The sequence below is a fragment of the Podarcis bocagei genome (assembly GCF_964188305.1).
Source record: "Podarcis bocagei genome assembly, chromosome: 6".
In the NCBI taxonomy this organism is placed as follows: domain Eukaryota; kingdom Metazoa; phylum Chordata; class Lepidosauria; order Squamata; family Lacertidae; genus Podarcis; species Podarcis bocagei.
Window position 1 is genome coordinate 34,130,113 of NC_138130.1, and position 16,920 is coordinate 34,147,032.

The following is a 16,920-nucleotide window of genomic DNA, read 5'->3' on the forward strand; positions in this document are numbered from 1 at the left end:
GCCCCATCCGCCCCACTTCGGAAAGCTGTTCCGAAGTGGGGGGGGGCGGGGACACCTGGCCCAGCCGCCCCACTTCGGAAAGCTGTTCCGAAGTGGGGCGGGGGGGCGGGAACACCTTCTGAAGGCGGGCAGGGGGCGAAAGTCTTTGTCCCCCCTGCCTGCCTTCCCAGGGGCTTTTAAATCGCCCCGGACAGCGGAGAAGTCCTCCGCTGTCCCGGGCGATTTTAAAATGCCGCCCGCCAGCATTTTAAGATCGCCCCGGACAGCGGAGAAGTCCTCCGCTGTCCCAGGGTTTTTTAAAATGCTGGGGGTGGGAAGAAAAGCCCTTGTCCCCCCCCCCCCCAGCCTTCAGAAGAGGTCCGGGGACAGACTGTCCCCGGACCTGGTCTGAAGGCGGTTTCCCTAGGAACGCATTAATTGATTTTCAATGCATTCCTATGGGAAACCGTGCATCGCAAGACGAAAAAACCGCAAGACGAAGAGACTTGCGGAACGAATTAATTTCGTCTTGCGAGGCACCACTGTATAGAGATAGATATCTAGATCTATATAGATATCTATATTATCCTCCACAGGTAGACACATATGCAGAGAGAGAAAATACTGTAAAACAGTGGGGCAAAAAAGAAACCCTATTGCAAACAACGCAAGCTTAAGAAAAGGGGGGGCTGAAAACAGGAGCGGCATCAAATCACTATAAAAGCAGATGTGGAGAACCTTCGGCCCTTCAAATGTAGCTGGACTACAAGTCTCATCATTCATGAGTATTGACAGCACTGAATGTGTCTGTTGAGAGACAGAGCCCATCTGGAGGGCCACAGGTCTCCCCCCCCCCCGCCCCCCAAAAGGCAGTATTCTGTAATAGCCCCAAATTCTTCTGACAGGATGATAAAATACAGACAGTGATAGGTGTTTCCAGTGGTAGCTCTCAAGATTTGGGTAACCCACCTGACACATTTCTGATCATGACACTACCTGAAGCAAGGCCTTAAATGAAGAATGAAGCACTCAGGCAGTTTCATATAGGAGGAGGAGATTCTTTAAATATTTTGCCCCAAACCTTTCATCATGTGTGGGCACCCTTGGCTCCTCTGAATGTCGCTGAGCTATGACTCCCAGAGTCCCTACCACTGAATGGCTGTGCTTGCTGGGGCTGATGGGAGTTTTGGTTCAGCAACCTCTGGAGAACCAAAGTCTCTTTCACCCCCACCCCGATTTAGGATTTTGGCAAGCTGACTGAAGGACACTGCTCACTGGAAGCTCACTTCACTGCTCACTGGAAGGACAGATCGTGAAGCTGAGGCTCCAATACTTTGGCCACCTCATGAGAAGAGAAGACTCCCTGGAAAAGACCCTGATGTTGGGAAAGATGGAGGGCACAAGGAGAAGGGGACGACAGAGGACAAGATGGTTGGAAAGTCTTCTCGAAGCTACCAGCATGAGTTTGACCAAACTGCGGGAGGCAGTGGAAGACAGGAGTGCCTGGCATGCTCTGGTCCATGGGGTCACGAAGAGTCGGACACGACTAAACAACAAGCTGACTGAACCCAGGAGCAATTGGGCAAGGAGTCAAAAAGCTGGAAGCCAAATTTGGAAACCATTTAAGTTTCTGGATTGTCTTCAAGAGCAGTGCACTTATGCTGCATTACAGAAGTAAAACTTGGAGGTCACTAGAACATGGATGGCCAAAGTCAGGTCTGGCCCTGAAGCCAAAAATCTCAGCTCCTCTCCTTACATTTTCTGTATACTATACTTTCAAATAAGGTCATTTCAAATAAAGGCTCCACAAAGCTACAAGTCCTAACTGGCAAAGCCTCTCCAAAAGTTACTAATTATAACCCATTCCTCGTAACCCACATGATGCTAGTTTCCTTTGCCTTCTATGGCATAATCCAGGGGTCAGCAAACTTTTTCAGCAGGGGGCTGGTCCACTGTCCCTCATACCTTGTGGGGGGGGGCAGACTATATTTTGAAAAAAAATGTATGAATGAATTCCTATGCCCCACAAATAACCCAGAGATGCATTTTAAATAAAAGCACACATTCTACTCATGTAAAAACACCAGGCAGGTCCCACAAACAACCCAGAGATGCATTTTAAATAAAAGGGCACATTCTACTCATGTAAAAACACGCCGATTCCTGGACCATCTGCGTGCCGGATTTAGGCAGCGATTGGGCCGGATCCGGCCCCCAGGCCTTAGTTTGCCTACCCATGGCATAATCCCAAGAGATAATATTTCTTCAAAGCGTTACTTAAGAAGCATTCTTAGATGCATTTCTCCATCAGTGGGAAATCGACAATCCATTTTTCCTCACCCAAAGCAAGCCACACTGGTAACCAATTAGGATAAAAAGATACTGCATTCCTTCATATAATACACAAAGACACCGAACATAAGGAAAAGGTGGCAGCTAGATGAACAGCGTATTTCATATTTCACACATGGTTTTATTTATGTTATTAGGCAGAATTTTGCAGAGGTGGTTGGTTTGGTGTTGTTGGGTTTTTTTTAAGAAGGCAGATGCTATTTTCCTGGCATACTCAGAAGAGAAAGGGTTTGGGGGTGGGAGGTGAGGAGAGATGAATGAGAGCTGCTGCAGTAACTCCAACACCCTCAATGAGTAGTATGGATCAACGCAACAATCAGCTAAACTAAAAGCAGCTGCCAGCCAAAAAGAGAACTGAAAAATGCCCTGAGGAGAAACAGGAAGAAGAAAAACCCAACCAGAGGCATTAGGCCTTTTATATGATTTGCTACACATACACTATTTGAATTATTCAGGTGTTCCTATTCCTATTAGCAAGGTAACACTTTGCCCTGTTATGATTTATTGACAAGGAGGCCAGGAACTACTCAGCTCACAATGCAGAGAAAGGTAACAAAAATCTGTATTAGCAGGTGTGGAAAATCATGCCTTCCCCCGAGATTGTTGGACTCTCATAAGCCTCAGCTAGCAAAGCCAACTGTCAGTGATAATGGCAGCTAAATAACAACTGGAGGCATCAGGCTCCCCATCTCTGGTTAATAAAAAATAGTGAGAGTCGAATGTTCCCAAATACAAAGTCCACTGCCAGTTGATAAAGTGCAGATCCTGGCCCAATGCACCCAATGAGCTCTTGCCTTGGGGCCCTGGAGAGGTGTACAGAGGTTAACTGCATAATAATCCCTGGTATTCCTATAAACTAAGAGACTCAAGGTTCCCAGCTGCCAAGAATCCCACTGACCATTTCACTACCTAGAGTGAGATAATCCATCCAACTTTGTCTACTTAGAGAGCTATGGCCACTGGGAAGGGTAGGAAACATCAGCCTATGTCCTTCACAGAGTGCACTGTTACCTTCACCGTGTGGTCCTGGATGTTGTTGTCTGCAATCGCTTGCAGAAATGGCTGTGAGTGGTCACTCAAGGTCAGTCGATGGGAATACAGCTTTGATTTGTTAGGGGTGGTATTGCCAGGAGAGCTGCAGTGGTCTTCATCCTTCTCTTCGTTGTAACTGTAATGTATTTGACTGGTTTGCAAGCCTCCAGAGAAAATAGAAGACTTCAACCATTCTACAAGAAGAACAGAAATACATTAAAATAGTGTGTTACAAGCATATTTTTAAAAGGGAATAGTTTGAAAGGAATAGTAGGACATTGAAGCACATTGCTTTTGCAGTTTTGTTACGCAGGTAAAAGTGTAATTCTTCTGCTTAAGAAAAGAGGATTCAATGGTCTACCCTGAAGTTATATGCAATATTTGATGAATGTATGTTTTAGAGGATTTCTTCAGAAACAGTTTTGTGCAAGCTCTCTTTTTGATTTAAAAATAATTAGTTCAAAATACTAAACAAGAAAAATAGTTAACCCATCTAGATCAATAAAATCTCCTCCAACTGGCAGTGCTCTCCAGTCTTGGGCAGCAGGTCTTTTCCCTACTACCTGAACAACGTAAGTTCTATTGAAAACAGAGATGCTAAAGACTAAACCTTTTGCAAGCAAAGCAGATGCGTTACTGAGCTTCAGACACACCTTGATATAGTTCATCTTAATGAATAGCTGCAATTTAGCCCCATGTTTTCAACAAATTTTAGCACGTTATTTTACTCCACCTTGAGCACAAAAAGCGGCACACAAAATTTAAAATACAATAAAAGCAAACTATCATTTAAAAAAATGTTAAGACAGCAGCAATGCACGTCAAACTATACTCGAACTAAGCTACTTTTGGGGATCAGACACCTGTTATTTCATTATTCAGCCTTGCCCATGTATTTACTCATGCATGGAAAGCAATAATTTCTCCCAAGTCAGACCATCTGCCAGTTTTGAAACAAAGTAGTATACTAACAGTTTATTGAAGAATTATCCTTCTCCAAGATTGTTTGCTTCTTGCTTTCACTTCATTACGTAAGTACATAACTTGTTGCACATACACAGAGTTCTATCCAAAAAATTACTGAACTGAATTATGCTTTGAATAGAAATTGTTTTGCAGCTTTACATACCGGCCCACAGAAATGATGGGCAAGTTGTGTTACAAAGGCTGCAATCCTATAAACACTTACCCCAGAGTAAGTTCCACTGAACTCAGTGAGGCTTATTTTTGAGTAAACATGTATATCAGCGGTTTTCAACCAGTGCGCAATGGCATCCTGAATGGCGGCCTTGAATGATGGTCAGGGTTGCCGCAGGCAACATTGGCCTCAGTCCCTCTTTTTTCCCCTCCCTCCTCTGATGCCCCTTGCATCTCTGCCTCCCCAAGGCTTGCACAGCTGTTTATTGCAGCAGCCCTGGCTATAAGCTTCTCAGGCAAATGAGGCCTCTGGGAGGCAGCTGTCCAGACGACTCCTAAGGAGAGGAGGCTAAAGGAACACTCCACAATGGAGGGTGCTCAAAAAAAGGTGAGAGGTTTCCAGCTCTGCAGGTAAGGGGTGACGTAACTGGGCTCCTGAGCCCCACAGGGGTGCTGCAGAAAGAATGTAGTTGGTCCAAGGAGCCATGGACTCAAAAAAGTTGAAAACCTCTGATGTATAGCATTAAATCACTCACTGTGGTTAGAGGGTTAACATTAAAACATGAACCTAAAACTATGAGCACATCCCCAATTTCATATTAGTTACATTTAATTGGAATAAAGATATTCTTACTGGCACATTCAACCTCCACAGGAGAAAGGGGTGTACTCATTGCCAGATATGAAGCATGTAGACCAAGAAGTAGCCCTAAATTTCTTTCAGTGTCTATGAGAGGCGATGATAGACTACCAGTATCTGGCGTAGTAATCACTTCTTGGTCAGGCTAGAACAAAAAGAGGAAAGAACAAAAGAGCTGTGATATCATACTGAACGACAGATTTAAAGACTAATACCAAATTTCCCGATCTATGAAAAAAAAAACCTCTTCGTAATCAAGTGATGTGCAGCTACTTGAAGAATTTTGAGTTTAACAAAAACATCATCAGGAACCTGAAGATGATATTCAATTGTAATGTGCGAGAGACACAGGAAGGGCAAAGGACTGGAAGGGATCCAACCGCAGAGAAAGACTAATAACTGTCCTACCCCACAGTCACAGCTGAACGCTAGAAATGTAGCTCTGTTGTCTTTGTACAGGCCTATGAGGGAAATCAACAAGCGGCTTGGAAAAGGGTGGGAAAGCCTGAGGTGGGGGGGTCTTTCCTTTCTTAAAAACTAATAAAAAAACCAGACCTCAACATCAGGAATTCAAAAAAACTGGATAGGTTGTCTAATCACAAAGGTAATTAATTAAGTGCAGTGCTATTTTTCTAGAAAAAGAGGTGCCGGAACTCACCATGAACACTTCCCTTGTTCTCTTATAACGGAAATGGCACCCACCTGAGAGGTGCCAGAACTGAGTTCCGGTGAGTTCCGGCTGAAAAAAAGCCCTGATTAAGAGTGAGTAGGTGTGAAGACCCTGCCTCAAGCAACAAGAGGAACACAGTTCCACCTGGTGGTGTCCTTTGTGCCCACTAGCAATTGTTTGGGAAACCTTCTTACCTCCATATATTGGCCGACACAGAAGGCATGCATCGATTCTCTTGTATCCTCGAACTGCAGAGCTGCTTCCAAAGCTACAACTGGGTCCTCTCCAGCAAACTGAGCTAAAAGAAACCAGAGAACAAACTGTTAAAGGAGGCAACCGAACAAGATAGGACTCTGTTTGGTATATGTTTTGTTCGCAAAGTGACATCTCACCGAGTATACTGCTTCCTGTTAAGGACTGGGTTTGGAAATCCTTTATATCGTACACTTTGCCATCAATCACTGTCCAGAAGCCGCCATCTTTATTGTGGTTCTCCAAGTCAGCTTTCCGTATTAGTGTCACTTCCTCGTTGTTCCTGCAATTCTGTCCTGTAAAAAATGAACCTAACAGGTGAAAAAAATACATGTTATTGCTATGGTTCACAACCAAAAGGTCCAACCAAAAGAGTGAGGAATCAAAGAGCAAGGAAAATACTACATAATTGTGTAACCTGTCCAAAGTGGGTTTTGTGCAAAGACAAAGCTTTTGAAGCCTACCTGCAAAGACAAGCTAGGAGCTCTGCTAGAAAGATCCAGCAAGTATTCTAAACGTTTGCAAGAAAGAACATACCCATTATTCCTGGCCAAGCCAAGTCTTCATTGTCATCTCTCTCTTTACCAGGAGCTAAATGGTTGAATCTGTCCAAATGCTCTAGTAGACCAGCCAGCAAAGGAATCGCACCGGCTTCCTGGATGAGCCCAGCATTCTTACTGAGAAGAAGTACTATAGATACGACCAACTCTGGAAGGAGGACACCTAAGGGGAAATAGAGACGTTCAGCAAAACTCTGGAAGCGTTAACCCTGTAGACAGGCTCTAAAACAAAGGACAAGATGAGTCAGTACCTGTTAGGTCTCCATCTACAATGCGAGATACTTCTGCAAAATGCCTGTGACTGGTGGATGCAATGCTAGTAGCTACAGGCAGTATGTCTCCAATATGTGTACACAAAAGGGCTGTGTATTTCTTCAACAGAGAACCAACTCCTAAAAGCTCAGGACCTGTCAAAAAATAAAAAGAACCATTATTTTTAAATATCATAAGCAACATCTAGAAAGTCAAAACCTGCAAAAGGCTTGTTATTATTAACTATTAACGCATTTAAACACAGCTAACTTGCAGAGTAAAGTAGCAATTTGAAAAAGCTATTTAATACAGTTTTTAAATGGACATCAACAGAATGCTAGCAATAGCCAAAAACAAGTACTACTTACTGTATGTATTCGGGATCTGGCCAACACTATCGCCTGGATACAGCTTACTCACAAGCAAACGCTGAAAACGCAGCAGCAAGTCTAGAGAAGCAGACCTCTCTTTATTGTAATGTTCATGATCTAAGCAGGAAGAAATACGGCGAGCCACATCTTTCAGTTTAGCTATCGTCTGGGAAGCAATGTTCCTGATGGGAATAATGTTTTAAAGAAGGTTTTAAAAGACATCTTGAATAAACAGGTAACAACTAACTAGGCACAAACTAAGATTTTGTTGTGATTCTTGGGAGTCAAGAAGCTCATGCATTTTGACTGGCTACGTTGGCACCATGACAGTCTCTGAACAGCAATTTGTTTCGTATTCCCAAAAATGAAGATTATCTATTTTTCTACATCATCCCCAATTCCATCGGTGTTGACAAAATAAGCTGCTGTAAAAGAAGTACTGTGCTGAAGTGTTGGGCAACATGATATTCTTACTTAAATCTATTGCATTAATGTAGGGTATGTGTTCTTAGGTACAAAATAGTATCAAACTGGGAAATATAAAACACACTGGCCAAAAGCCAAAAAGCTACTTTAGGTATGCTTAAGGGCTTGGCTATTCTCAGAACAGTTCTTCCATTTTAAAACGGCTAACCCCGATACCATATTACAATCTGCTTTTGAAAATCCTCTCTGCAAGAAAACTGTCCATGCGGTTTTGCCACTCAAAATGGCAGGCTAGCACATACTCCCTTAAATTTGCGCTCACAAATGTGTCTGCTGTTTCTCCGTGCTGAGTTTCTTATACCTTATTACTGCACAGTAAACATTTAAAAAAAGAGAGAGACTGCCCAGGAACATAGAAGAAGCATAGGAGGAAGCAGAGGTCAGAGGTTTTCTGTTTTGTTTTTTAAAAGAATAAAATGTGGAAAAGGGTAATGATTCAGTAAACAGCCTTGCTGAAAAGCTACCTTAGCAATTGCTGAATTAGCTGAACCAGAGGTAAGCTCTGCTTTCCTGCAGATTCATAGATCCCAGTATTAATAAGGTCTTTGTCCAATGGTGTTCTACTCCTGTGAAGTGTTGATGCGTTTGCTTCCTGTTCATCAATTTCTTTCTCTTTCTGGGCTTCTTTTTTTGCCTCTATATCCTACAAAATGAAAAGTTGAAAGTGAAACCAGTAAACATTCTATACTGTAGCTGAAATGAATGGGAGTCAGGTCCACTAAAAAAAGACACGGAATGTTCTGCCACGGAAACCTGAATTAATGGCATTCCTGCACACTACAGTATATTCTATTGGATTTTTCCTTCTACAGTAAAGTTAGCAGTCCAGCACTGGTATTAGGACCATGTGGCTGGTTCATGGGACAGAAAGCAATAGAGACTGCACTGGAAATAATTTGAGTAGAATGAGCAGCTGAACCCAACGACACAAAGATATCGAATAAATAAGTCACTGCTCAAAGAATCCTGAACCCACGTAGGTTGGATAAATGTGGAAATGAAAGCATCAGGCACAAATGAACTATTTGTTGTTGAAAAGATGCTGTCCCAACTTTTCCCATCACTTCCTCAAAGTGAACTATATGGATGTAATGGAGAAACTTGTCCAAAAAGATAGCTGCATTAATTTCTTCATCTGAAGAATGATGGCTATGGTTTTATAAGCCACACATTTCTCAATATCAACAAGAGGTGTGAAAATGGAAAACAGCCTTCCACTATAGGGCAACGTCAACTATCCAGCCCATAAGAAGTTAAGATTTTCAGAATTACTGATCTACTATCCATGTATATTTATTTATTTTTAGTTTTAGTTTTATTTGTCATGACCAAGTTCTTCTATTCAGGAAGAAAGCAGCAGGATAGAGCTGAGATGCCATTTCCCTCCTCAGAAGACACAGCAATGCCAGTGATACTTTCATAGATTTCAAAGCAGCTACAGGAGAGGCTTTGCTATGTGTAATATGCAGCTATTACATGGCTATTACCCTCATGCACAAGTCTAAACTTTTGAGGGCTTGAGGCACCAAATTCTAGGCAGGGTCAGACTACACAGAGAGAAAGCCTCTTAAACAAAAAGTTACAAGTGATACAGTTACCTCTGGATATTTTCAATCAATAGAAAAGAAAGGTTGATCTGGAATGACACAGCCAGCTTTCTAATCTACTACATGAAATGCCCACCTACTTACACAGTCTTTTCTAATCCTTACAAAACAAAATAAATATTCACTCCACTCTTTTATATTACCACCGTTAAACAAAGAACATGGGCTTGTTTGAAACTAACTGGTTTCCAACAGTAATCTTTTCCATTTCATCAGAATGTACAAGTTAGTGTACTAAGTAAGCATACCTGGATTTCTGCAGTGATCGCAGCATTCAGTGCAGACTCAAGACCCCCATCGGCCATTAAGCTTCCAACCAGAAGATCAATCATGAATCTACGGCCTGGACTTACATTTGTTTCATTCCCTGAAACTAAACATTGAGAGAACTCTTACTTGACTAGAACGCCAGCACACACATACACGTACATATGAAGGGAGCACAAAATGGCTTGGGCAACATCTTCCTTCCCCACCCACGTGACCACACACAAAACATACCTGCACTGGGTAGAAGTGCCGAAAGAGCCCTCGCTCGTTCCTCGGCTGTTGGCAGCAACACAGACCACCCACTTTGCAACACTGCTTGGGCAGCTGTCTGAACGGTGTTGAGCACACCTGCATTACTTGCTAAAGTCACTACTGTCTGCTTCAAGCTGTTGAGTAAGACACTGCCCAATCCCAAACCAAGACACTCTGGGTCCACTTGGTGGCTGATTGCAGCATGAAGCTGAAAGACAAAACACAGAGAGGCTTCTTTATCAGTGATAAAGCTGAAACCCATTCAGGGAGGAACGAAATAGTATTCCTGAAACATTTTCTGTTTCCAAGTTTCATACACTTGCTGAAGCACCACAGTTTGGCAGCACCAAATACATATTTCCATCATCTGTAAAAGTTTATTTAGCAAATGAAAGCAGAATATCCCGGTGATTCTCCCGGGAGAATCCGCGACCAGAAAGAAAAGGAACATCAAGAAGACTGGAAGAAATTTAAAGACTACTTGAATAAATATTGTAATATTAAAGATATGTAACCACTTGAAAGAAACAATTAGGCCTAGGATTAAAATGGAATTAAATTTATAAATAAGAAAATGTACGATAAGGAAAGCTATGTAATATGATTAGGACTGTGATATGGTCTTTTGAAACACTGATATTGGAAACTGCTACTTATAATTACTAAGAAATTTGGATGGAAGAGATTCGAGGAAGTCAAATACTATGTTTATGAAGATGGATGGTACTTAATTTTAATTAATTAAGTGGTAATATGTTGTATGTATCTTTTTTCCTTTTTTCTCTTTTTCTTTTATTTTTTGTTTGTCTTTATTATTGTTAATCTTTTCTTTCTTTACTATGTTTATCTACTGAAAATAATAAATATTATTTGGGGGGGGGGGAATGAAAGCAGAATATCTCCAAACTGTCCAGTAAGGCATGGTAAAGCAAAGGTAGTGTTATCCTTGAGCTATGCAGATCTAGGTTCAGCTTCCAATCCCAGCTCAGTAATAAATTCCCTGGCTGAACATAGACTCGCTGCTGATTAAACTGCAGTTTGCAGAAAGGAAAACTGGAGTAACAACCAACTCTTTCTGATTTGATCAGCACTGCAAAGTATTTGGCAAATTACAGGGGTTGCTGTTTTTTCCTAATAAATGAATCAACAGTCAACACAAAATACAATGGCCATTGCACTTTTAAAAGTCAATGTGATCCGCACAATTGTTTCAGATTTTATAATTTCAGTCTTAGTTCAGCAGCCATTAAGATACCTGAAGTCTCAGAAGATTCAGAGTAGCCACAGCCATACATTCTTTCTCTTGTGGAGGGGGCCAGTCCGAAGTGCCATCCATTCCTTCCGTCACTTGTCTAAGTAAGAGATCCAGTTGTTCAAACGTCATTGGGCAAACATCTACCACAAAAGGCACTCGTAAACCGATAGACCATTCGGAACAAGATGACCAAGCAAAGCTCTAGAAGGAAATACAAAAAGATATGCAGCAATGTTAAACTTAAGACCAAGCGGGGGGTGGGGGGTGGGCTAGAATTAAAGGCAAATAGTAACTGAGAAGAGAAACTGCATCACGAAAGGGACTTCCATAATCAAGGATTTCCACTCTAACAGAAATATCTAAAGATATTTCTATATTTTATATTTTTATAGATCTAAAGATATATAAAAAACAGTAAAATTGAAGCCTACCTGAGCTGGCCCACAAGCGATGCCAACAATGTGCTTAGAATCTAGTCCAGGAAGAGCAGTAGGTTCAGGTTTAGTGATCCTCAGGGTATCAAAATGCTGGCACTGATCATTGCTTCCCCAGCTATATACTTCACTGTCTTCTGTGAGTGCTAAACAGTGGGTGGATCCAGCTGCTACATCTATTACTTTTTTTCCTGGTGGGGGGCGGGGGGGACACACATACAGATAATGAGAAAGATCAGTATTGCAGCCACATCTGAAAGCCTGGCTAGAAGAGGAGAGCTCTCTCTTTAGCAATGTCTACAAAACAAGAAATCAGCAAGGGATGGTGGTGTTTGTTGCACCAATAACCAAAATTTCCAAGTGTCTCCCGTTTTAAAAAATAAAGTTGACATAAGGACAACCCTTCTCAATCAGCTCAAAAGCCTACCTAGTCCAGCATTCTGTTCTCACAGAAGCCAATCAAATGCCAGCAAGAAGCCCACAAGACAATGTGGTGTAGTGCTTCAAGCACAGGACTAGGATCTGGGAGACCAAGTTAAAAATATTTTCCCCACCAATTTGCACAGAATGGGTGCTAACCTCATCATTTTCTCAAAATTACAATATTCTAGTTAACACAGCTGGTAGTTGCCTCTTCACCTACCTTGCAAACCTTCAAGCAGTTTGGGATATCGAACGTGTTCCTCTGTTCCATGCCCAAGCCTCTGATTGTCACCCTTTCCCCAAGAGTAGACCTGCCCGTCTTTCGTAAGCGCAACGGAAAACTGGCTCCCGCAGCGAACTTTGACAACGTCCAAATCTTGAAGTTTTTCTATCAGTTTTGGAGTTTTGCAACCATCGCTGCCGCCTCTTCCCAGCTTCCCATAATCTCCGTCGCCCCAAGACCACACCTGACCTGGAAAAGTAGATTGCATTAGACGTAGCAACAGCTTTGTATCTTTAGACCGTGAGCCGAAACAAAATAAACATACTGGGAGGGAGGGGGGGATAAAAAACAGAAATAATCTACCCAGGTGGACAGCTAGAAATTAATACTGCACACCTGGCTTGACAATATTCTGAGAACAGAGATAATTAATCTGGCACCCATTTTGCATATTTGGCTAACAATTTTATTAACAGTTGGGCACACAGTTCAAGCTAGCACACAAATCCAAATGGAAACAGGAAAGAGACACATGGCTTCCCAAATATCTCACGTGTAACTAAAAGCTGGCAAGGCTAATGATGCTATTGGTTGTTCCACTAACCATTTTCAGTCACAGCCAGAGTCTGAGCATCGCCACTCCCACAAGAGACATCAATGACTTTCAGTCCTTTCAGCCCAGTAACCAACATTGGGATCGTCTGGTCTTCACTGGAGCCTTTGGAACAAAATAAAAATTAGATGCTTCTGTGCTAGTTATATACCAAGACAGGTTTAAACCTTGGGACTTCACAACTTAAACAATTTAAAGAAAGAAGAGCACATACCATGACCTAGCCTGCCATAGTTTCCTCGCCCCCATGTGTACAACTCTCCTTCAGCAGTGATGGCAGCACTATAGGTACTTCCACAGGCAATGTGTACAACATGCTTTCCAGCCTGCTTCCCAGACAAAGCAGAAATCATCTTCGGTTCTTCTAAAGGTCTGGGGGGGGGGGGACCAGGAAAGAATTGAAAGTCATTATTGTAAGAAGGCAATATATACTATGTACGCAAGTGCCAGATACAGAAAAATCAACCCACCCCAATTTACAGTGATGTCTGAACCAGGCCACTGAGATGCCCAGACAAATGGGCCAGTGACCCTATTTTGGCTTTAGAAGCTAAGACATAAACAAGTCTCATGCTTGCATAGGGAGTCTCTTTTCCTTCCTTAGCACGAGACGTTTAACTCCAGAAGATTTCAGTTAAACATAGTTTCCCATTATGTCTGAACCAAGAAACTATAGTACCTGGGTTCAGAACAGGCAAGGATTCTAGCTTGTTCCAAACCCAGGAAGCATCATTTCATGGATTGGATGTAACAGGAAAACACAATTGACTGAAGACTCCTGAGATTAAACACAGTGTGCAGAGAAGGGAGCAAGTTTTAGAGTGAGGAGACCAAATTCCTGCTCAATCTTGGGCCAGTCACTCAGTTTCAGCCTGAAATACCTCACAGAGTTGATATGAAAATAAATGGGTGGGGGAACCCGTGTACACTGCTTTGAGCTTCATGGATAAAAGGCAGAATAGAAATATAATTAACAAATATTAAAGAAGGAAGGATGGATGCCAAAGGTGGTATCAGAACAACCCATGAATGCAGAACTATCAAGCTAAAATATCAACTGAGCCATCAAGATCACTTAGTCATACACACACAAACACACATTCACTCTCTGTCTGGCTAGCTGTCTTCCAGACTGTTACCTCTTCTCTACAAAGAAAATAGAAATTTGATAGCTACTGGATTATTGAACCATTCGGAATGAAGGCTTCCTGGTGAGTCTACTGTAGATCAATATGCATCAGAACCACAAAAGAAAGAGACAGCTGCAATTTAGCATGCTCAATACAGAAAAGACACGGGGAAAGGGGTGACGAAGTTTTAAAAGGAATGCCACCCAATTCACAGCAGAAGCAGAACAAATATCCTACTCTATTTTATTTCATTATGCATATAAGTCACCATTATTCTAGGATACTTACACAGTGTCTCCATGGCCGAGTCGCCCACCATCTCCACACCCCCAAGAGAAAACTTCACCACTTGCTGCCAGGGCAAGGTAGTGGTGGCCGTCTGAATGTGCGGCAATCTTGACAATGTTTCTAGAAGCAAGACTCTGCACCAGCTGAGGTCCCTACAAAGTTCAACAACAACAAAACATGCATACATGTTATGACTTACAGAGAAATGGAAGCAAACAGACGAGCATTAAGAAACTTTATACAAAGAAGTTACAGGTCATATCTTTTTTGGTGTGTTTTTTTAGAAAATGGGTTTCAATTGAATTAACAAGGCGAGAAGTTTCAATAGCTGAACGTTCTGAGAAACTATTATATTTAGAAACCTTAAGATCCAAACTACATGGGAAATCCATGAACCCAAGCCTCAAACTGGATCAGGACTGCACCGCTGGGGAATACTGTTTGTTCAGTTAAAAAAAATTAAAATCTTCTTTCCCTCTCAACTGCTTCCCCTATTTCACGCCTGCTATTCACCACTAATGAGAAGACGGGCATGTATAATATTGCATCTTTGATCCTTCCCATAGCTAAGAGTAGAGTACTGGCAACAGCAGGAGGGTTTACATAGCTGGAAAGTGAAGGGGAAGGTCACACCTCCTTCCCTCCCCTATTGGGAGTTCCCACAGCTGCTTTTTTTACAAATGATGCATGAAGGTAATAAATAAATAGTAATAATAATAATAATAATAATAGTAATAATAATAATAATAATGGTATTAGTATTAATGTACACTTCTTCCACATCATGTCAAGCTTGGAAGGAAGAAAACACATCCACTGATCAAAATCAGCTTTGCAAAAGTCATTTCATATACTCAATTACAAAGGCAGAAATGATACAGTAAGCTGTGTCGAAGAAACAGTTCAGGAAAGTATTCATTAACACCAGAAATGAAGCAATGGAGTTTCTTTAAAAACAGATATGAATACTGCATTGCCAGGCAAAGTGAAAAAAGGAGATTTTGCTATCATGAGCTCGATCATACCTGCAACAAAAACATTATTTTAATAGCTACAAGTTATTTTTAAAAAAAATAAATTAGGAAGTAATCAGAAATCACCTACCAGTGTATCACTATTGTATGCTTGTGTGTAAACACGTCCATTTCTAGATAAGATTAAGAAGCGCTTTTCTGCGCAAGCAACTTGCATCACTCCAAGATTGGCAAGTCCTTCACACTGAATTGGACCACTCACGTTGGCATAATATTTCCATCCTATTAAACCCCACGCAATAACCTCTTGCAAAGAGCCCTGGAAAGCAATTCATAATTTAAGAACTTTTATCAAACATCTGTCTAAACTTAGAATCTCTAGAAATTACAGCGCTTCAACTAATTTTTCAATTGGCTCCAGATTTATGGACCCAAAGCTACCTAAAGAAAATGGAGAATGTAAGTAAATATGGTTTTGTTTTTTAAAGGTGGTGAAAGCTTTGGAACAACAGAAAAAGGGTTTAAAGTACTTGCATTGTGTTATTTCAATTTAATTGCTTTAAATGTACTTCACAATAGTATTTTACTCTCTGGAAATTGGTGTGCACATTTCAAAACTTGATGTCAGTGGCTGACAAAGTTAAGTTACAAGGGACCATATTTGATTGCTTTGTCTATCTATTAGGATTTGGAAGGGAAGGAGGCAGAGATTCAACCCATACTTCAGCACCTCTAAGCCTTTGCAATGCCATCCCTCATCCACTCTAGTCCCTCAACCTTCTCCAGAAAACTATGAGACCCTCCAATGCAGAACGATTAACAGCAGAACAAGAAATTCAAGGAGCTCTCTACGCTGTGTGACAAACTGCTTTGGAAACTACAAAAGCAGGTTCTGGTAGCAGAAGCCAGGTGCTCAAAGTAAAAAATGTCACTGGGCTAAAATGAGCCCCTTGCATGAGCATAAGCGCCTCTTGAGATCCCAATCAGATTTGTTAAGTTCTAATTTACCAGTTAACTTTATCCACAGAAAGCTGTTAGTAGACAGCATATGCAAGTTACCTTATGTGATGTTGGAGAACTGCACTGTGGAGGCATACAGGGAGTAGCCAGGCGGTCTAAGTGAGCCATAATCACAACTGCCGTTTGCCTTAAATCAATGGCCAGCTCATTGTCCTGTGGCAATATTAGATACCTTAAGAAGTTTTCATTTGGACTCAATGGGTAGGACAGCATCTAAAGCAAAAAAATGAAAAGTCAGCTGAATAGCTCAGTTGGCTAGAGTGTGGTGCTGATAACGCCAAGGCTGTAGGTTCGATCCCCATAAAGGAAAGCTACATAAATACGTTCCCTTAACATCAATTAAATATTGTTTCACGTTGCACGGCTCTGGGTGTACAGGCTCACAGGCTAAATGAACTCATCGTAAAGGTACATACCTGAAGCTCTTCTTCGGTATTGCTGATCTCTTTATTGCAAATGATGCTCTGAAACCTTTGCAGCAAAGGAAGGAGGGGAGCACTGGTTCCCTGCGCTGACCGCTCATTATCCGTTTCCCGTGTACCACTGTCCCAGAGTTGGAGCAATAGCATGACAGCAGACAACATTTGGCTGAGGGGGGGGGAAATGACCAAAGTTGGAAAAGCTGTAGAACAAACCTCACATTGCTACCATTTTCACCTTGCTCCTATTTCACGAAGAACTCCCCACTGCTACCAAATTT

The 16,920-nt window shown here is 41.8% G+C and overlaps 1 protein-coding gene across 6 annotated transcripts in view; it reads right to left on the bottom strand.

The window, feature by feature from the left end:
• Positions 1-16,920, bottom strand: part of HERC2 (HECT and RLD domain containing E3 ubiquitin protein ligase 2) — a 99,387-nt gene that overhangs the window by 63,879 nt on the left and 18,588 nt on the right. For 5 of the 6 annotated variants that reach the window (XM_081197532.1, XM_081197531.1, XM_081197534.1 and 2 more), the window contains exons 9-27: positions 16,637-16,808; positions 16,260-16,433; positions 15,331-15,519; positions 14,227-14,378; positions 13,023-13,180; positions 12,800-12,913; positions 12,193-12,444; positions 11,547-11,740; positions 11,116-11,316; positions 9,840-10,068; positions 9,587-9,711; positions 8,196-8,374; positions 7,243-7,427; positions 6,874-7,029; positions 6,600-6,785; positions 6,203-6,373; positions 6,005-6,108; positions 5,135-5,285; positions 3,343-3,557 (exon numbers count right to left, since the gene is read on the bottom strand). In XM_081197532.1, the coding sequence (XP_081053658.1) occupies positions 3,343-3,557; positions 5,135-5,285; positions 6,005-6,108; positions 6,203-6,373; positions 6,600-6,785; positions 6,874-7,029; positions 7,243-7,427; positions 8,196-8,374; positions 9,587-9,711; positions 9,840-10,068; positions 11,116-11,316; positions 11,547-11,740; positions 12,193-12,444; positions 12,800-12,913; positions 13,023-13,180; positions 14,227-14,378; positions 15,331-15,519; positions 16,260-16,433; positions 16,637-16,808 (3,307 nt within the window). The remainder of the gene's footprint in view (positions 1-3,342; positions 3,558-5,134; positions 5,286-6,004; positions 6,109-6,202; positions 6,374-6,599; positions 6,786-6,873; positions 7,030-7,242; positions 7,428-8,195; positions 8,375-9,586; positions 9,712-9,839; positions 10,069-11,115; positions 11,317-11,546; positions 11,741-12,192; positions 12,445-12,799; positions 12,914-13,022; positions 13,181-14,226; positions 14,379-15,330; positions 15,520-16,259; positions 16,434-16,636; positions 16,809-16,920) is intronic. The other variant, XM_081197533.1, reaches the window with a different exon arrangement.